Raw genomic sequence first — 22,270 nt, forward strand, 5'->3', positions numbered from 1 at the left:
CGAAAACTTGCTCTTTTGCCATTTTTCTAGAAACAGATGAACAATCAGGATACTGCTTTTCACACAGCATCCGTCTTGAGCACTCTGCTAATATCCGCTCAAATACAGAAGAATGAAAACAATCACATTTCTCACCTCTCAAATGGACCAGATAATACAGAATTCAGATCAGTCTGTGTTTTTCATTAAACTGGACATGTTTACAAGTCAGATGAAAGCAATACTTGCTCAAATGACCTCCTTTCCTCTGTTTGGAAGATTTATTGAAGGCAATATAGAACAGCAACAATAGTCAATCATAGGTGGCAGACTGCCCTTTTATTAGGCATACTGAAGCCAATTAATCTAAGCGAGCTTTCTCCCTTTACCTCCTGGAGGCATGTACGGTTAGAATGGATTTAAAAATTCTGCAGCAATAAATAAAGGTGCTGAAACTATTCATTTGAACTTTGAGAAATTATTTACAGGCATTTGAATTGCTAAGTATTAACATTCTACATACTCTGCTGGGCAATATAATTTGACTAGATCCAAGACTTAAAAACCAAAGTTCTAAAACAAGGCTTTGTGGTACTGCCATCCTCAGGGGTAGCAGGAAGAGAAAGGCATGCCTGCGAAAGGAGGTATAAGCAGTGGGAACACTGAAACCTGCCTTAATACCGAGTAAAGAAAGCTGAGTTAATGAGAAGTCTTCAAATACGGTTGCAAGGGAAGGTGGGCTACTGAACCAGTCACACATTTACAGCACAGAAGTAATCAATTATTGGAATTTATTTCTAGATGTCAGATTATGTGTGATTTATAGGAGATACCAAAGGCCATTTGAGGTAAAAAGCAAGTCTGTAATAATCTTATTAATTATGAAACATCAAAACCCGAGATGTCTTAATTCGTGTTCTCATTTTTGCAGTCCATGTGCTTCTAATTAGAACTGCTGTAATATATTCTCTTGGGAGGCATATAAGAAAAGTGAGTAACTTTTTAGTAGCAGCTTCCTCTTTCAGGGCACATGCTTAAATAATCCTTTATTCTTGGATTACCCCAAACATTGTCCTTCGATTACCTTCATCGTAAATTCAGTTATAATCTTACCGGTTTCACAGCTGGGCCCAGTGAAGCCTTGTGGGCAGGCACACACATTGGAAGCAATACAGGCTCCTCCGTTCCTACACCCGTCTTTGCAAAATGCTGCAAAATGCAAAATCACAATATATGGGTGACAGAACTACACTCAGCAGCCACGCAGGTGGCCACGGGCTGCTGGCAGGCTGACACGGAACGCGGTCCCTGCGGCACAGAGCGCAGAAACTGCCTTCTCCTAAGGACAGAGGGCACGAAGAGATGGTTTATAGCCCCCCTGCCTCACTGGCCAGCTGGGCTGACAAGCTACAGAAGGAGATTAGAGTAAATCATCTGAAGACAACAGGTCACATATGTGCTCCTTCGCATGCATTGGGAAGCAGCGAACGGCAGCATCTTCCCTAGGAACAGACTCTTCCTAGGGCGGTGCTGGTCTCTGCTGCCCAAAAAAAGGCCTGGGCATAATAGGCACAACTGAACGCTCGATTGTCTGGCTGCCTTATTCCTCGATTAAGCAATTAGACTGAAACAATAAAAATAGTAGTTTTGTCTCACGGGATTCTGAAGAACTTAAAAACTTTTACCATTTGCCGTGTGAAGTCGATCCCTGCATTTGTTCTTTGGCACGCTGCAACCTGAGAAGCCGTGCTTACATATTTTGGTGCAGCGTTCTCCAGATCCAGCTGTGAATATGTCTATGCTTTAAGGAGTCCCTTCTGGGGACACAGAAATGCAACCAGCTCTGACAGAAAACACGGCAGCTGTTAATTGCTCTGATTGCATCCACAATATGGAACCAGAAATGCTCTGGTCACAAGAAACTGTAAGTGAAACGAGGCAGATGGAGGTTATCACCAACATAAGGACTTGCTACGGGGCATCCAAGCCAGGGCTGCAGGGAAGTACATTTCTCAGATGGCGATACACGGGCTCAGTGCCTTCTCCTGCATAACATCTTTTTGGTATTGAAATGGGAGGGAGGGAGAGAGGGAGGGATGCTCTTTTCCTTCACGGTGGGGCCAGATGCCCTCTGAAATGTCAGACCTCTTATTCAGGCAACAGAAGAGCCGAACGTGGTGGTCTAGGCTTATGCACCTTCTCTTTGACCCAAAGAAATCTCAATTACCTTTTTGTAAGCTGACACACCTCCAGCAGAAGGATTGGGGAATACTCCCAAGCACAGCACAGGAGTGAGCTGTGCAGACAGAGCTCTCTCCCAGGAGGACGGGCTCTGGCTTTGAACCTCCTCAGGCTAAGACTTTTTTCCAATTCCCCAGAGGAGAGAGCCCAGCATAAAAGGGCGTATTTGCTGACATCTCTCCCTCTACCCATGTGTTTGACTGAAAGCGGACTTAGCTGCCGTGTTTCACAAAGAGCTTGTTTACGTTTGGAATATTTAGAAAAATCATACTGTGACTCAGGTGAAGGAATAGCTAGTGCTAAGATCTTAATCAGGCTTAGCAATTAAAGAAATTCTGGGTTGCTTAGCCTTGATAACACACAGCAGCAGAAGGTATCTATGGGATATTACCAATGTTAACTGAAGCCCCTTGGATTCTGACACCTAACAGATCAAGAGGACTGAGGCACAATTTCAAGGAACGCTGGGTATGCTATTGGTGCAGCTGGACCACTTCTCGCATCTGAGCCAGTTCCCCTACAGCTACACTACTTTTATTTTCAAGCATCCTCTAAATCCTACACTCGGAGCCTGAAGACTTGCGAGGATTTGGGCCCAAGTACTAAGTATCATCTCTCATGTGAAATGCAATGGAAATAAAAGCAGCATTGTATCTCTGGGAAAGCATCTTTCTAAGACTAGAAGTGTAACTTCTAATGTTTACCAGTGAACAAGAATGTTAGAAAACAAGGCACCACTTCATGTGTAGCAAAGGTTTTGTGCATGCATGTCTACCGCTTTTCTCATTTACAAGAAGAAGACAGCATACCAAACAACTTTCAGTTCATCCAAGCAAAACAGCAAGTGATTGACCACAGACAATGTAGATCTGACAATGTTCACAGCTGTAACTTTGTTGGTAGCTGTGGACTTTCTTGAATGGCATACCATGTATAGAAACTGTTCAGTGGACACAGAAATTAAACATAACTACTTCAAATTTTAGAGCATACTACCTACGTACGCATCATCCTCAAATTCCTGTGAACCCTGCCAAATGCAAAGGCGGTGTATATCTGCCTATGAAGACCTTCTTGTCGGTGACCTAAATGCCTAGCCTAGCATTTTGTCTGTCTTCTTCAAGGCACGTGACCAGATTTGCATCAACTATGACAAAGCATCTCATCCAGTTCAAAGACTGCCGAACCCTGGGGTTTTCAGCAGCTTACCTTTGCAGATGGTACCATTTCCCGTGTAACCCGGCTTGCAGACACAGTTGTGCCCACCCACGGTGTTGAAACAGAGCGCGTTTTCATCACAGTTGTGCTGGTTTGTTATACATTCGTCATGCTCTGAAAATGGAAACAAGAATGGGATGGTCCTGAATTTTTAAAACACAACAAAATAAAAGCTTAGTATAGGTTTCCATGTTAAAAAGAGATAAGCACAGTAGTAGTTACTGGCAATAGGGCTATGTGAACATGTAACCGTGGGATAGCAAGGGTATATATTTTTAGCGCATACCAGTACGTGATAACTGTGCTGCAACATAATTCCACTTTCATCAACAGGGAGCCACCATCCTTACATTTTCTATGTGGGCTACAGTGTTCTCGTAAACATTTGCCAAAAAGCTGGCTAGCATACTGAAAATCCATATGCTAGATCTACTGTATAATTTATTCATGCAGGTTTATCTTATGTGGGATTCCTAGGGTTTCCTTCAGAAAGCTGACTAATGGTGCGAGACACACGGTCCAAACTGCAAAAGATACAGTTAGCAGAAGGCAGGACTTCTAAACGTAGCCCGTATTTTCCCTCCCTTCAGTGCGTACACAGCGCTTTATTTACATGAAATAAATAACCCAAAAACAAAGGTCTGCCTGCTGTAAAAAGGACTTTTGGCATGGCATGTCCTTGCACTGGAGTGCGACGGATGAGACTCCTCATTCTGGTGACTAGACTTAGACATACTGGGAAATACCCCTTTTGGGAATAAATGAAAAGTCTGGACAGTATGATTTTGTGTTAACTTGCAATGCACTGTTTAATCTTGAAACAAAAAAAGTATTGTATAGGTGTTTAGGTTACTGAACATTTTAATGGTTTAGTTTGTTATTTTTAAGAAATGGAAAATGCAATTTCAAAATAAGATGCTCTAAGGTGTCATTTCAAAATGCTACATGAAATGCTCTACCATTTTCAAAATGCAGTATCTTAGTCTGTAGGCATCAAAATGAAATGTTTCCATCGTCTGGAAATACTCCTTGCATTTTCTTTAAATCAACAATATTCATCTATCCACAAATAATTTCAGACCCCTGAAACTTTAATTTCAGGAAAACTGACTGTTTGGGGAACACAAAGGCACCTAGTTTCAATCAGCACACATGGACTAACGTGCATGTGAGTTTTTGATAGCCATCATTCTGCCCAGGTTTTAGCAAATTTTATTAGCGCAGCTTATGCCAGTTCTGGCTACCTGACACAAGTCTTAGATCTGGAATTGGATGCTCTTTCTTCCCCAGTTTTGGGTACGTCACATATTGCTCTGAATCTTCCCCTTTATATATAAAGATCTAAAGTCTGCACATAACCCACAGAGCTGTCAGGAAAATTAGTTTCTTAACATTTGCAAATCACTATGGAAATGTTCCACTTGCTATTTCAATACTGTCCATAAACTGTAGGGGTATAAAACTGGCAGAATGGCACATCTCTAATCCATCAGTAGACGTAAATTGTCCTCTCGTAATGGCAAGCACTTCTTTAAAAGGGGGAAAAAATTCACCAGAGTGTAACTAATCAATTTTAAACACTACAATTTGGGGGGGGGAGTTTGTTGTTGTTGTTGAGCGTTTATTTGTTTGGTTTTTAATAACACTAACCTAACATCCCTCTTCTAAACAAGGCCTTATGTATCTCTCATATCACCAACGATGCTCTCTTCAACCCTCAGCACCGAGGCACCAGCACCTACTGAGCTGAGTCCCTCGCTGGGTGCAGCAGAGCACGGGCTGCAGGCCTCTGCCCTGAAGCATGAGATTTAATTACTTTGCTCTCAGCATGAATAACTAAAATCGTTATTGTTCACCAAATGATCCACCCCCAATAAAATCCAGTTACAAAATTTGACTCTGACCTCCTAACATAGTGAAATCTCTCATGCTGGCTGAAACAGTATTTATGCTAAATCAGTCCATAAAATAAAAGAAAAATAAAGTAATGACCATGCAAATTATGTAAAAAGTGTTATCTGTACTGTAATAATATCCTGGCTTTCTTGGTTTGTGTTAATATTATGAAATTATTCAAATATGGTATGCTATTGAAATATTAAATGCATATTATTTTCTCATTTTCAAAGGTTCTGTATAACATACAACAGGAAAATAACTATGGAAATCTGCGAAACGTTATGCACTCAGCAGGCCAAAATATCTTGCAAAGCCATTATCTTGGTATCTCAGGAGGTAGGTCTATACAACAACACATCACACCGGTAAACTCAGCTCAAATCACTGAATTTGACAAATTAAGTATCATCCTCAACGAGGAAGCATAGCCATCCACCCCACGCCTTCGGAATGCAAAAGCATCCCTGGCACGTATGGCAGCTCTTTACTAGGGGTAAGAGTATATTAGAGGAAAGCAGGTGATCACGGACTGTCACGCGAAGAGGAATGGCTCTACACGCGTGGCTGGAGCAGCTCTGAAAGCCCATCAAGGCACCCACAGGCAGGGCAAGTGCTCTGGTCGCTATGCCAAGCAAACTTGCTATTGGTATTCCAGTACGACAAGGCATTCACCGTATTTATAACACCTTGCAGTACCGGGGCCCTGAAGGCCATTTGCACTGATGTACGTCCTTCATATAAAAAGACGGCTGTCACACTTGAGTGTGCCTTCCTAACATTTGCTCTCTGGGCTAAGAAAAACTACTGAGTCTTTTAAGACAGATTTTTCTTAAAGCGTACAGTATCAATAAAATTAACTTTCCGTCAGCTAAGTAATGGGGCTTGGCTTCAAAGAGAATATGCCTGGTTTCCTAGTCTACATAAGAAGCGTCGGTGTTTCTTATCCTCCTGTAAGAAAGTTCACGGAGGATGCTTGCTAACATTTCAGGAAGAGGGTCTGGCACATAATCCAAACTCTATCAAAACAGCCAGCACTTCTACTTCTGTGGTTATCTGCTCAAATTTCAGGTCTATTTTTATTTAAATCAAATATTAGTGACTCATGAAAAATTCATGAGTATGATAAATGGTTCTCGGATTGAAGTTTACATGTCATTTTTTTGGAGGAAAATGTTTCAGAGTAAGAGGAAATTTTGTGATTCAATTAAAGGAGCAGAGATTTTTAAAACAATGGGAATGGAAAAAATGAGCAAAAAAAGAATCAGGATGTTTTACAATTCACCTAGATTTGTTGCTCTGTATCATCTGAGCTTAGGTTCAGTAACACACTTAAAACCATTTAAACATAGTACTTCTTCATATTCCTTCTTACAGTGGCACTTAACAGAGCAGTCAGCCTACACTTCAGGACTGGATCTTTTATGGACAGATTACAAATGCTTGAACTAATCCCCCCAAAATCCTGTACATAAAGCATCTTACTACATTCACTCTTCCAGCACATGGTACGCTATCCACATCAATTTAAAGAGACCATCAGAAACAGCTTCTTCCAGAATTGCCTATTAATAACAAGGTAGAGTGTCCAGCCTTAATAAAGTTAGAAATATTTATTTGTAATAAAAAGAGTGGTGCTCTGTTGACAATTCTTCATTAATTCATGTTTATCACTTTGGTTTCTTTTTCTAATCAAACACTTGGAAAATCACCTTAAATTAAGGAGGACATTACAGAGACTGAGTTCAGCAATCTTAAACAGCAAACCAGGAACTGTAGAAGCAGATAGGACTGTGCATTACAAAGAAGCAAAAAAGCAATTTATAATAGAATCATTTATATAGAACCGTTAATATGGTTTTTAAGTTCAAAAACCAGTACAGAAACATTATTTGCATTATTTAGAAGTGTCAGTACTGCCCAAATATATTGATGCTGGAAGAAACAACACTGCGGCCATTTATTTCAAGCATCTTTAGAAAACATGTGACACATTTAACTAAAGTTCTATACTTACTTCACTTCACACCATAATGAAGATGGGGACAGGCCAGGTACAATAGTATTACAAAGGCAGAGAAATTAAAATTACTTTTGCAGAGAGATTTTAATGATTAACAAACCTGAATTTGCATAAACATCTTCTAGAATGACCAAATGCAGTGGTTTCAATGATTAGTTCTAAACCTTTATTATCTAATATATCTAAATTCCATTTTGCACTGTTTGGGACTCTGTGCTTAACAGTGTTAAAATTCATAAAATCTCTGTTCTGGGAATCAACTGAAGTTTTAAATACAGTATTTATATTGACTAAACTATCCCTGGAATGAGGTCTTTCTAGATAGAAAAAAAATTTCAACTCCAAAATTTGCTATTGCTCCATGGCAATAACAATAGTAACAGTAAGTATGTATGAATGTTTCATTAAATAGTTCTTATGACACAGATGACTTAGAGATGCAAAAAATTATGTGACGATGCAATTAATTTACTTATGCACGTTTGGGTGTGCGGCAAATAGATTATATACACACACACATATACACACATACGTACATACACATATATGCACATACAGTAAGAGTGATGTACTTTATTTTACCTTGGTTCGTTTTGAAATACTACTCCAGAGTATTCCATAGGGTTTGCTTGACAAAAATGTAACTTCAGAAGGATATCTAGGGTGAAGTACTGCATCCCAGGGAGAAAGACTGCTGGCATAAACTGATCAGGACCCACTAGATCCTGTGATGTACGTCAATGCAATGACAGCTGGGGATCTGTCTTACCAAGTTTATTATCTGTGCAGAGATTCTTGCTGAACTTAGTAAAATTTAACATGCTGTCCACAAGGTGTGTCACCTGCCACCTCCTCCTCATTATCCCAGCACTATGCAACATCAGCCCTTATCCTTCCTACTGTGTAGTTCATGATTAAAAAGAAACAAAAGTCCGCATAGCATTTCCTACTTGCACACTGCAAGCCTTCCCAATATTTGCCTTGCGCATCCAAATTCTGCAAATGTCTAAGAAAAAAATAAACAACCAACAGAATCCAATCCAACAGTAAAAAGGAATGATGTCTGAGTTGCATCACTCACGGGTAAAGGATATTATGCTGGCAGCTTTCCTGAACCATCCATTACCAACACTGGGAAATAAGAGCTGAGATCACACTTAAGGCACAGAAATGCAAAAAAGTTCCCAAAAATATAAATAAAATGTGCCTCTCCAATTGTAATCTTGTAACACAATGCAACAGATACTCATTTCTGAGTGAGGAACTTGCAGACCAGGATTAAATTAAAATAATTTAAATAAAGAGAATATATTAGGTATTTTCTCCTTTCGATGCCTCTGCATTCTTGAACTGAAATTACTTTCAGCCTCCTGTCTCCTTCCCATTGATTAGGTATAGATCTATAGAACCACAGTGACCAGTTGGCCATCTGACGTGGCAGTGACAACAGATGAGAGTTACTTGAATCATCAATAGCCGACACATTTAAATGCCCACTTACAGTTTATCTTAATTACAAGCTTTTTCCCCCTCATATAGTTCATGTACAAGACAAAAAATAGTAATTATATGGGTAGTTTGGAAGACTTATTCCATTAAGATCATTTGGGAAATGACAGATGGTTAATTTCTTTAAGACTTCATATTAACTAGTTTAAACTCTAATTGGCAGGGTTACTTAAAGTCTCAGTATATGCACACTGTTTTCAAAGACCAAATGCTGTAAATTTATTGAATTATGCTATTTGCTGGAGCGTGTCCAAAGAAGGGCAACGAAGCTGGTGAAGGACCTGGAGCACAAGTCTTATGAGGAGCGGCTGAGGGAACTGGGGTTGTTTAGCCTGGAGAAAAGGAGGCTGAGGGGAGACCTGATCGCTCTCTACAACTACCTGAAAGGAGGGTGTAGTGAGGTGGGTGCTGGTCTCTTCTATCAAGTAACTAGTGATAGGATGAGAGGAAATGGCCTCAAGTTGCGCCAGGGGAGGTTTAGGTTGGATATTAGGAAAAATTTCTTTACTGAGAGGGTTGTCAAGCATTGGAACAGGCTGCCCAGGGAAGTGGTGGAGTCACCATCCCTGGAGGTATTTAAAAGATGTGTAGATGTGGTGCTGAAGGACATGGTTTAGTGGTTGACTTGGCAGTGTCAGGTTTACAGCTGGACTCGGATGATCTTACAAGGTCTCTTCCAACCTAAACAATTCTATGATTCTATGTTTTCCATATATTTATGTTAAATTTTTGGATTGATATTCCCCAACCCAACTATGCCGCAATTCATTTTTCTATAGATATTCCTTAATTCAAATGCAAAATGTAACCCATGCTTTGATTACTCATAGAGTTACCATCACACAGTTTACCCTTAGTTGACACTGAAGTCATTAATCATTAATTAATGACCACCAGCAGCTGTCCTCAGTTCAAAGCTGGGGATATGAAAAGCCAGGTCTCCCTACAATAGTCTATTCACTGCTAATCCTGTTACTTCATTGATTTTGACCTTCATCCACTCCCATATATCCATGCTGCTCTTGGTCCTCATTTTCTAATTCTTTCTTCAGTGCAGCCATACACAACAATTTCTGTAGATCTATGTTCAGAATTTTCCTACTTTTTTCTCTTAATTATGTTGATAATAAAAATAGCTCCAGCATGTGCATGTTCTATTTTCAAGGTCTGTTTAGAAACCATCCTGCTTTCTGAAATGCTGTTTCTGTCTGTAATTACTTAGTCCATTGTTGTTCTTCAGGGACAACAGCTGCCATCATTTCATCCAGATGTCTACTTCTCTCTCTTATTATTAGCTTCTTTACTTATTCTATATTCAGTGTTAATACGATAAAAAAGGAAAAACAAGGAAACTGTAATGAAACCTCAGGAAGAAAATCCACTTGGGGATACAGCCAAAATCCCGTGTTCCTTTTCATATGCATTATGAGAAAGCTCCAGGACTGCATCTTAGTTATACTACTAGGAAGATATAACAGGGAATCTATATTACTGGCAATTATTGATGCAGGATTAAAAACAGCTGAAAAAACACTTGATCAAGAGAAGGAACAAGCACTCACGCTCCTTCCATCTGCCTGTGAGGCTAGAAGGGCCTTGGAGAAAGCTCCAGGGTGGCTGTAGCTCTGACGAGACTTGAGACTGGCACGGACTGAGCTGGACTTTTGGAACTGGTACAATTTGTTTCACAAAAAGACAAATCGTGATACTGAATGTGATGATGAAATCCATCCCTAAAACACCTCCCATTTCCAATCATGAAGTTCTTTTCTCTCTAGGAGAAACAAAATTTTTAATGTGTGCGCTGTTCTTTACCAATGTGGAGAACACAAGAAAGATCCTGGGACCAAAACTCCCTAGAGAAGTACTGCACGTTTATATGCAAATACAACTTCCAAAAATATGGGACATTCTAATCCTAGTAAACACAAGTTTTTCAAAAACTTATTCTAAGAAGATTTTCAATTTTACATTTTATTTCACAACAGACTTTCAGCTAAAGAAAACTATTTCACACACCAAAGCCTATGAGAGGCACATACTTTTTTCTCTCCCCTTTTGCGTTGACTTTAAGATTTTTTTCTTTGCACAAAATCTCTTCTCTTTATTTTTTGGTTATTCCTGTTCTGGGTTTTCCTCCTAGACTGAAGGATTACATAACTCATAGCTGTAACTCCCTTTGAATTGTCCACTAGTAATTCCAAATTCTGTAGCTCTAATAACGGATTTTATGGCTCTAAGCAGGGTATATTCTCCCCTAGCACTCAACTTGAAAAGCCTAACACGTGACTTGAATGTTGACCAGTACACCCTTCCTGTGGTATCTGCACACCAAGAAGCCCATGCCAAGATCTCCTGGAACTCAGGGAAGACAAAGATATTCCCAGTCTCAGCCACAACAGACAAGATGATGGTTAAAATACATATTTCAAGGCGGGCCTACAATAACTCCTTCCATGTGCCTCCACGGTTCTTCAGGAAATCATTTAAACTTTCTTAAACCCAACTAAGTTTCATCATCTTCCAAAGGTGTGTTGTAATTGTGATTTCTGATTTCATGGAACAAGACATATTTTCGCAAAATACTCATACTCTTCTTTTGGAGGCTTCTATTGTAATATTAATCAGTGTTACTTCATGTAACATACTGTGAGTTTTTACACTTTTCAACCAGTTAGAAGAAATATATTGAAGAATATTTAGTATGACAGCTAAAGTTAAAAAAGCTTTGATTTATCTCCACTTTCCTTCACGTCTGCCATTTTCTATATTCCTTCTTGAACAGAAAAGTTTGAGGGAAAGATTTTCTAAAGCACTTAGCATAGGCCTAACTGTTTCCCCTAAAGGAAAATCTTAACTCCCACTGATTTCAATGGCAGGACTGTAATGGAAATGCAAAATGATTTTGAAATTCCCACTTTAAGAGATTTCAGTCTAGACATAAGGTCTGTGATCTGTCACCCATTTCTTTCTTGCCTTAATTCAAACTGATCTCTTAATATCTTGTCTCTTTTACCACTGACATTTTAAAATAAGGTTTCTATCTTTTAAAAGGTATTTCATCGTAGACTTTCTCCATAAATTCATCTTATTATTTTATTTTTTTTTATCTAGCCAGATGCATTATTTGTTCCTAGGTAAATCTTTTTAAATTCCAACTTGTATTGTACATGAAACCTCCCAGGCACTTATGATAAACTGATGCTTTCAAAATCTTCTATTATGTTGTCAAAAGTGACAATGATAGCAAATTCTACGTCTGTAGTAGTGCTCCCTACTTTATTGCTAGTAGAATAGCCAGACTAGAGCTGTAAATATGCTACTCCAATTTCCTCAGCCAACTGCAAAATGTTTATTTTACTTCTTCTCCTAATGCCAACCCTTTTAATTTACTGTTTCCTTACTAAAAGGCTCCGTGTTATACAAGTCTGCCACCAGCAACAGATACATGTTGGATATTTGGCCTCCATCCTACACATATTTCTGTTATACAAAGAAAGCAGGAAAGTGGCTCTCCGACGGCTGCTGAGGCTCTTAACTTGCTGCCTGTTCTCGTATTTCACCAGTAACAACTCACACACCATCTACATAATCAGAGGGCTCCACAAAAACACCTCTGAACAACACTTTTTCAGCACAGAATTAACAGAAGGATGGATATACAACGGGACAGGAGAAAGATGTCTCAGCAATTAAGTACTGGCCAAGGTTGGTTTGATCAAATATAGATGTACTCAAAGCCCTCTAGAGACAGCTGGTGCCCCTCTTCTATTCTTTTTAGGATAGCATCATGACCAGGGTTTGCCAACTCATTCCAGGGGCTCCTGGGACAATCACAGTTACAACATACAGCACCAGTATCAAGGACAGTCCTTGTCAGGTGAAGAAAATGAGAGGCAGCACAGTGGTGGATGAAATGCTGCTCTTGCTTTGATCCTGCTTTTGTCTGCAGGAATCTGGAGCAACTTACCTAACCATAAATATTAGGAAACAAATGCTCTTTCTGTCCTCTTATGCAGCAGGGAGATTTCTTAATGCATGAGATGGTTCCTGTTATTTCCCTGGTGGAACTGTGACACAGGCACTCAGATGACTCACTGGATATAAAGTAGGACAGTACTGGTTTTGATAAGACAGCTGTAGTACTTGAGCTCTATGGAGAGAGGATGTCTGCCTTCAGTGTTGCTCACCTGATTTTGAAGAAGGTTCTCCACTTGAAAACGGGGACAAAGATATGCTTCAGTGAGGGTACAGCAGAACAATGTTGATGCTTTGCCCTGAGGTCAGCCTTCATACCATCTCTAGTGATGCTCCCGATTTTCCGTAGGGCACATCCTCCCTGATAGTTTACGGAGGCGCACCGAAACAGCACAGCAAATATATCCTCCACAAACAGGGCACCTAAGCTGCCTTCCCTGGAAACAAAAGCACTTGGGGGAAATGGTACAGCCAGTTCTCAACATAGCATACCGTCAGGGAAGAGCTAACACGCATACCGGGCCTTGGAAGGCAGGACGTGCTCCTGGCTTCTGCAGTTCAAACACAGCCCTTGATGCCAGGAGATAACCTGCAGAGCCGTCTGCACTGCTTCTAGCAAAAACCAGCACAGCATAGCAATGGAGATGCAATGAAACTAGCTTTCATCTTCCTTCCCCCCCCGCAATGGTATAAAACTTGACACTGGCTAACTTACTTATTTCACAGGTAGGTTTTCTAGCCCACACCATGCTTTTGTTGCCACAGTTCAACTGCTAGTGCCAATCAAGCTTACAAATAATTATTTCTGAACTTACATATATGGATACTTATGTGCATTTTATATTGACAAATAAATATTTGCACAAGCACATCTTAGCAAACTTTACATATCTGAAAAATTCTGCTATCAAATTTGCTGTCCTATTTAAGAACACCATGAATTGCTCTAATAAGCAGAACCACAGATGACATTAAGTCTTCAGTATTGTTCAGGTCTCAAATACTCAAAAATATCAATTTAGAATCAAACCACAGAGTTAAGAAAAAAAAGCAAACCTTGACCAGATATTCAATTTTCCTAATACTACTGTCATCCCAGGATGACTTCACCTTTGTAATCCTACTTCCTTTACAAGTCTCCTCTTTGGAAAAGTTAGGATTTAAGCTGAGATGCTGTGAACAATTTTGGAGGACTTCAATCTAAGATGAAGCTCACTCCATGGAAAGCGTACTAAGTGAATAAACACAGGGTTTTCAAAGCAGATTGGAATATCCTTTCAGGCTACCACCAACCACAATCTCTATTTACCTCCCAAACATTAAAATGATGTAGACAGAAAGTAAGTTGAATTCTACATCCATTTCCACCTTCCAAAGAGCTAGGAACAAGTTAATAAATTCTTCTTACCAAGCATGTGCACACTCCAAACTTATTAAATACATAGGAAAAAATTAAAACAGATTCCTCTTAGCTTGAAAAGAACTGGCCATTTATGCCTGCTTTGAACAGTGTGAAACCTGTACCTTCTTTTTTTTAAATGCACCGTCATTAAAAGATTCTACTACAGGTTTCCAAACCCTGAACATCAAAGTTAACACTGTGTGACAGCTGGTATGTTCCAAACTCATCACATTTACTGGTCTGTAACAGGGTAAATGACACAATTACCTGCTGTAATTACTGTTGCTGACAATATATTTTCCCTGGTGATTGGTCTGTGTGACTCAGAGCTGCCTGTCTTTGTCAGTCCAGTCCAAATCTCCATTTCCATGTGACTTGGACATTAACTCAGGAGGTATTTACAAATTAGTTCCAATATCTGCCAAGACAGATATTTGGGGTAGTACAAATTTATCTTTTATTGCATGATTAATCTGCCTACCACTCTAATATTATTTTGCATTAGAAAAAAAGTATTTACAATGAAATTCTGTTCCCCATTTAAATCAAATGCTCATTTCTTTTATTAATATATTGGAAGGGAAACACACTAAATTGGGTAAATAAAATGAGGGAATAAAGTGCAAATAAATAAGTACATTGATATTTTCAGAAAATGCTCATTCCTAAAGCAAAATGTGAGGTAAAAAAATTAAGCGATAAAACATTAAGATACTTAATTCTCATTGCCTTCTTGTGACAATTTTAAAGAACACCTACAGAAGACAACAGCGACTTTTGATTTAGAGCAATGTGAGTTACAGGCTAGTCAAGCTAGCTGACTGCAAGCATTTCCCTGGAATATCTATCACTTTTAAAATATAAAATAGATACAATTGCTTGCAACACTTCTCCTAAGAATATACTTAAGATGATGTGAAAAGATTGCAGCATATAATGACAGTAGGAAACAGATGCAGTTTTTTTAAGATGATTTGGAAGCTTGTCAGAAAGCAAAAACACTCCTACAAGAACTCCTACAAACCTTTTAGGTAGAGCAGCCTCCTATTTTATTGCTGAGCTTGTTGACAGAGCTCTTGGTTCTCAAGAGAAACATCAAGATTTTCAAACTTTTTGTTATTTGATGGGGAGGGCCTCAATTATTGCACATCTGAGTACATAAATTGTAAAGGTAACTGATTTCAAGAAAGTTGATTACCATTTCTGAAATAACTTCTGGTTTCAGTTTTCTGGTTCAGTCTTGAAGATGCCTCAAAACCTCTAGTGTTTTCTTAAAAAAAAAAAAAAAAAGACGACAAGACAGAACAGTTCTGTATATTGAGAAAGTCCTCAGGAAAAATATCAAGTATCTTTATAGACACAGTACTTTCAGAAACATTGCCTCACAATATGTATCTTCACTAGCAAAAATGAAATTTCACTCAAGAACCTAGGGATTCTGTTGTACGGGAGCACAGAACAGACAGCGATGCTTCCCTTTGTATCTACGTGACTTTTCAAATTAATGATGATGATTTGGCCAATCTTCCTTGGGGCATCGGCAGAACAAAACCGTACGGATGGGTTCCAATATATTTTCTCAGTAGGTGGTATTTGTTCCTTCTTGTTGGCCAGCTCTTTCTGACTGCTGCAGAGAGGTCCTGCCAATCACTCTGTCTTCTTTATTCATTTAGATGAACTGGCAAACACACACAGAGCAAATTCTGGAACCGAAACTAGTTTTAGACAGAAACAGAAGGGCAGAAAAAGCATGAGTTTAGCTTCCACTCTGCACTTTTGTGCAGAACCAGCCACGGCCTGGCTGCAGAATCATCAGCACATTTCAGTGTGAATCAGAAGTTACATGCAGAACTAAAAATATAAGCTTTCTTTGGGATTATGCATAGGAACACAGACGCCGGATGAGTCAGTGAAGTGGATAAGCCCAATATGTTTACTTTGCGCACCAGGACATTTCAGGGTAGATTTCAGCATAATTCTATGTGCAAAGGACTAGCAAGGACGCAACTCCTGCTGTGGTCAAGGGGTCTGTACCCCAAGTAAGGCCACTACTTAAGCACATGGCTGGAAGAGAGGCTTGTAACCGAGAAGGCTATTTCTGAATTATTCTGGCTGTAGAAATTAATTTCTAATTTGAAGAAGCAGTTTGATGCAGTGAAGTACGTTTGTTTTTGTAAGTCAAAAATCAGTCCAAAAGACTGACAAAAAGGAGTAACATTGATAAAGATCTATCGCAGAGACAAACCTAGGAAGGATTTGCCAAAGAAGATGACAAATACTAAATTACCATGACTGACAGTATAAAACATGAGTTAAGGAAACAGTCTGCCATTTAGCATAAAGCAGGTTAATCTCTTGTAATCATTTCCTGAAAAACAAAGGACACGTCTAAGATGTTTCAGGAATCAGCGATTACCGGACATGCCATGTAGCATGCAATGGGAATCAAATGATAAAGAATGAAAAGTTCCCATGCTCACAGGTTGTCTGAACAGAAATAATTTAGGGATTCATACCTGTCCAAGCAGGAAACTTCCATATTCATTCAAAGAAAAAACTTGCAGCTATAATACTTAAAGAAACGGCTTCTGAAGCCCTGGACAAAATTAAAAAATGTCATGTCTCCTCTTGTAAGTCTCGACAGACAGTTACTTTTCTTACCCTCTGCCTTTTCTTACAACTGTGTTATCCTAAGATTGGAAATGTTTTTCAACAGTAGAATGCCAGCAGACTGACAGACCTTATATCCATATACTGCCAGCTGTATCTACTACTCTCAAAACCTGGCTAATTTATATCATGGCTATAGTCACCTTGATTTTACTGTGAATGTGTAGAAAACCGCTGACTTCAATACAGCATGACCACATAACCTTAAATAACTCTGCTGTTCCTTTTTTAAAAACTGTCTTGCTTTACCCAGTAGCTCCAGTCTCTCACTGACCTTGGCTGGAGTCCCTCTGAGAACAGGCTGTGCTCTCCCAGCATGAGGCAATCACCAGCTGGCTCAGACATGATGGATGTCAGCTATCCAACTTCCTTCACTTCTGCCTCGCTCAATGAGGCAGCAGCAGATTCCCATCTCCTGCGCCAGAAAGATCCTTACAACTTCAAAGAAACTGTCCTCAAGGCTGCCTACTCTGTTTCCTGATCTTTGCAGTCTATCTTTCACAGTCTGTGATCATCCACACAAGGGTGGGCCAGGGGAGGTCATGTTGCCATTAATTAAGACCAGCCATCCTCTTGCTACCATCATCCTAATTCCCACAGTCCACAACTACCGTCCAGTATTGGGATGAACAGATGAAGAAGTTTTGACCAGTTAATACCCCATGTACTCTTCAGTCTCTTGTACTTAAACTCTTCTAAAGAAAAACGGCAGCTGTTTGGTTGCTGGTAATTCTGGGTGCAACTCAGCTCCAGCTTAAGGTACTTAAATTCAGGTGTCTACGTGTGCGTTACTGGGCAGGACTCTACTGCATAAATACACAGCTAGCTAAAAAGTCCCACCTAGCCTGGCACCTCACAGGTATCCAAGACACCAGCAAAGGTTGTAACATGAGGCTCTACGGGAAGACTAACAGCAGCTGGAGAGCAAGTAGGATACACCACAGCATCTAAAAAGGCACTAGACCTATAACTGGGCAACCAGATCTTGCTATAGACATCTATGTTCTCATTTTAGTCAGTGTAACCGACAGAACTCGTCAAGTGTAAAATAGATACCTAACATGGGATTGAGTTGCCCACAGATAAGGGGCTCAAACTCATGGAAAGAGGTAACTTACTTTGCTTGCACCCAGCTGTCACTCAAAAGCGCAAGACCTACAAGGTAAGTTGTGTCGGATCTGCTAATCCCATGATGACGACTGCCTCGAACCTCTAAATAGACAACTGAGTTGGGTCCAGTTGAATCCTTGACCTCTGTTGGATACAGTGTGAGCTTAGATGAAGACATCTACATTTGGTTGTCTTAATTGCAAACTGGATTCCACCTCTTGTGTCAACTTCAGTAAAATTCTAACATGAAGAGTCAATGTAATTAGCTATGGAAATGAATAATTCATTCAGTGCTGTATGGTTTGTTAGATTATCTATTTTTACAATGTACTCTGTTCATTTTGCTATACCGCTACATTTCTAATTTCCAATCCTATTGTACTGACACAGCACCTAACAGCATTGCAGAAGTTGTCAAGGGACGCTGGGTGCTTGGAAGCTGCAGAGGGGTTCAGAACACTGAGAAATGGCAGGTACACTGGATGTCTGTCGTAATACTGTGAGATAAATATTAAGCAAAGTTAAAGTTTGAAAATACTATCATTTCAGAATTTTTACACGGAAGAAGGATCTCACGGGAGGGGAAGTGGAGAGGGAGGTGCTGATCTCCTCTCCCTCGGATCCAGTGATAGGACACGTGGGAATGGTTCAAAGCTGTGCCAGGGGAGGTTTAGACTGGACACGAGGAAGCATTTCTTTACCGAGAGAGTAGTCAAACCCCAGCACAGGCTTTCTGGAGAGGTGGTCGATGCCCCAAGCCTGTCAGTGTTCAAGAGGCATTTGGACAATGCCCTTAATAACATACTTTAGCTTTTGGCCCTGAAGTGGTCAGGCAGTTGGACTAGATGATCATTGTAGGTCCCTTCTAACTAAATATTCTATTCTATTCACTCTTTTCTGAGTTACTGTTTCAAACTGAGTACATTCTCAAGTTGATACCTGTACCTCTTTTTATATATTGAAAAATTCCTCATCCCCCTAAGAATGCAAAATCTATTCCTTGTAAAACAAAATAATCAATTCTGATGTCTGCTTCTGCAGAAAGACAGATTTTAAACAGTATACAGAAACTGTAGAAATGCAAAATAGTTAGAGACTTGCTTTTGATATAATACCTTTTACCATCCTCTGTTCCTAAGGCCAATAGGGAATCCAGGTCTATAATGCATTGATAGATAAATAGAGATGTAGATATACTTATAGACACACACACACACACACACATACCAAATATACATACATTTGGTAAAAGAATGATTTCTGTAAAAGAATTTAGCATCCAATACCAAAGATCATACATTCATATCTTTGTCAAGGGAATAAATTTTCTGTTTATCAACTCAATTCATATTCTACCAAAGAGCCTTTAAAAATGTGTTGGATTTTGATCAGCTGAGAAATCAATCCTGCTATAATTGCATAGCCAGTTGAACAGTTGTTATGAACTGGGTCAGTAACCAAGGAGGAAATGGAACCTAAAAAGTATCCTCTAGGAAGGAAAACAAAAGGTCTCATTCCAAGTTAAAACAGCATCCAAACTAAGTTGTCAACGATAACCCAATTCAATCCAAATAAAACATAAATGAGTTCCGTTGTATAAGATACAGCAGATATATAAAAATGACTTGTGTTATTATCTTAGTAATGCGGTTGCATAGCAACAAGCTCAGTCTGAATGATCATTCCTTTATTAGCTTTGTGAATTATCTTACAGCTAGAAAGTGGGTATTGGAGAGAATTTATCCTGAAAGAGGATTGAGAGCTTCATGTAGACTGACATACTATAAAGCAGAATGGAAACTGGGCCAAGTAATGGAAATCAGAATCAAATAGAGCATTTTTAACTCGAAACCTGTGCATACAAGCTGACTTCTCGAGTGCTTATTACTAGCAGCAACCCTGACAATGTAGCTGGACACCGTCGCCTCAGCGGAGTTTGGATTACACTGTGTGATAATGCATGCGCATGCACGTTACTTCTAATATAATTGGGGCAGGGAAATCACCAAAATCAGAGATGGAAAAGACAGATGGTTCATCTTGCCCACGTCATTATAAATCCAAAACCGCATGTTTTCTCTGGTGCTTTGCTGACTACAACATTTCCTTACTCAAGCCATAGTATGTCACTCCAGTGATGCTACAAGCCCCTGTCAGTATGCTTGCTTATTGCTCTGTCCCTCACACCATACCGCGTAATTATTCTGTCTTTATTTAAGCACAGTCAACAAGCTCAGCTGTTGTACAAGCTGCAGAACTTGAGGAAAACTTGAAATATTGCTGAATGCATCAAAATAAGTCAAGGGAAATAAACAGGAAGAAATTAGCTTTTTTTATTGTCATCATGTCTCACATTACTGTATTTTCAAGTAACGAAGCTGGTATACTATAAGCATTTGACTAATCTGAGGTCACAGACTTTTTTTTTTTAACTTCTTTGCAGCAGTGAAGGGTAAAGGGTATACAGCAGCACTGAATAAAGTTGCATCTTGTGGCCATATTTAGTCACGTATTAAAACGTGGCCTCATTTACCAGAGTACTAAGCACTATCGGCTCTTATTATCTTCAGGATGATTTGTGGATGCTCTTGTGTATCTGAAAAAGCAGGCCAATTTTATACTGTTAATTAACTGAGGACAAGCATGCAGCTTTAAACACAGAAGCTGGATGACTTCATTCAACTCTGGATTACATCAGTCTTACAGTAGCTTACCTCCATGGAAACCCAGGCAAACATACCACTCTTAGAAGAGGTTGGTGCAGGTGCTAAAACACAGCCCACATTCCTCGCATGTAAGTTAGATTTTATTCTTCATTTTAAATAAGGAGAGGCATTCCCTTTCAGTTCTCAGAACTCATTTGTGGGAACTGAAATGTACAGTGGGAACAAAAATAACTAGTAATACATGATATTGTGAAATACCCACACTTCACAGCTTGCTGGAATCCTACCAACGTACACTGGTGCAAACCCATTACCTGACCTACATCAGAACCCATCAATGAACTTTTTCTGAATATCTGAAAGGAATGTATTGCAAGTCTGGAATTTTACCTGGCCTGTGCCCTAGGGATTAAAGACGGATTTTACCTTCAGCATCCTCACAAGTAATTCAACAAAACTTTTTCTCAAGTATCCCTGCCGTTAAGCATCACTTCTGCTGCACAGTATAGGAAAAAGAGGAGATTTCTCAGACTGTTAATGTCCCAAACAATTGACGGATTTACAAGTCAAAAATAAACCAGTGAAATCTGCACAGAAGCCCACAGGCAGATGCACTCTTATGAACTTGAGTTTCTAGATGCCAAGAGGAAACATTCACCCAAAGTATGTCAGAGTACTATGTTAATAAAAATAAAAAAAATAAAAAAAAAAGTGACGGGGAATGTATTCCCCCCTCAAAAATAGCTGTATCTTGCAAGACACAGAGGGTAACAACTGGGCAGCCAGCAAAAGCCCTGATAATCTGGGGATCTGAATCATAAACAGTGCATGAGCTGTGTTATTTCAGCAAAATCACAGGTCCCTGTTACTGGCATTTCAAGTCCACCCAGATACCAGACTGGTGGTTCCCATAGTGGGGGCATCTGCGCTCAGGGGGATAACGATGGGTTGCATTAGCATTGCAAAGACACTGCCACTGTTTCCTTATAAGCAGCCGCAGAAGACTTGCATTGTAAACAAAGCATTAATGAAGGAAAAGGAGGCAAGAGCCAATCTTTGGCTATACACTATACCAAAAAAACGGAGATGTGAGCTTATTTCCTGGCTGATAGGATAGTGAAAACTGGGCACTGGCACATATAAAGCAGATTTTTTTATCAGATGTACACAACTAATACTGACACTTCCAAAGATGGGGAGAGAAGAGAAAGAAGCCTCTAAAAGTAACTTCAATTTCTACTGAGGACTATAACTATACTTTTAACACTTCATGCTCAAAAGCAGTGGAGGAAATTTGGCAGTTCTAAAAGAAGAGAGTCTCCCACCCTCTGGAGAACATCATTAGCCCATCATCTCCTGACCCAGTGCCAGCATGGAGACAGAAGTATTCCAGAGATGTTTCTTTAAAATCCTTCTTCATATACATGCACCAAAACACACACTCAAAAACCTCACCATGTATCAATGCTTAGCAAAATACGAAACCAACAGGTCTCTTTCTGAAGCGGGGACACTGCCAGTGGCATTAGCTGAAATCCAAGCAGATGTGTAGGTTGTTTATAAGCCACAGCTATCTAA

General features: G+C 39.6%; 1 protein-coding gene across 1 annotated transcript in view; it reads right to left on the bottom strand.

The window, feature by feature from the left end:
• NELL2 (neural EGFL like 2) overlaps nucleotides 1–22,270 on the bottom strand; it is a 155,662-nt gene that overhangs the window by 39,533 nt on the left and 93,859 nt on the right. Inside the window, exons 14-15 of the mRNA XM_030015236.2 lie at nucleotides 3,430–3,552; nucleotides 1,093–1,188 (exon numbers count right to left, since the gene is read on the bottom strand). Coding sequence (XP_029871096.1) covers nucleotides 1,093–1,188; nucleotides 3,430–3,552 — 219 coding nt within the window. The remainder of the gene's footprint in view (nucleotides 1–1,092; nucleotides 1,189–3,429; nucleotides 3,553–22,270) is intronic.

Source organism: Aquila chrysaetos, chromosome 5 (genome assembly GCF_900496995.4).
Source record: "Aquila chrysaetos chrysaetos chromosome 5, bAquChr1.4, whole genome shotgun sequence".
Classification (NCBI taxonomy): domain Eukaryota; kingdom Metazoa; phylum Chordata; class Aves; order Accipitriformes; family Accipitridae; genus Aquila; species Aquila chrysaetos.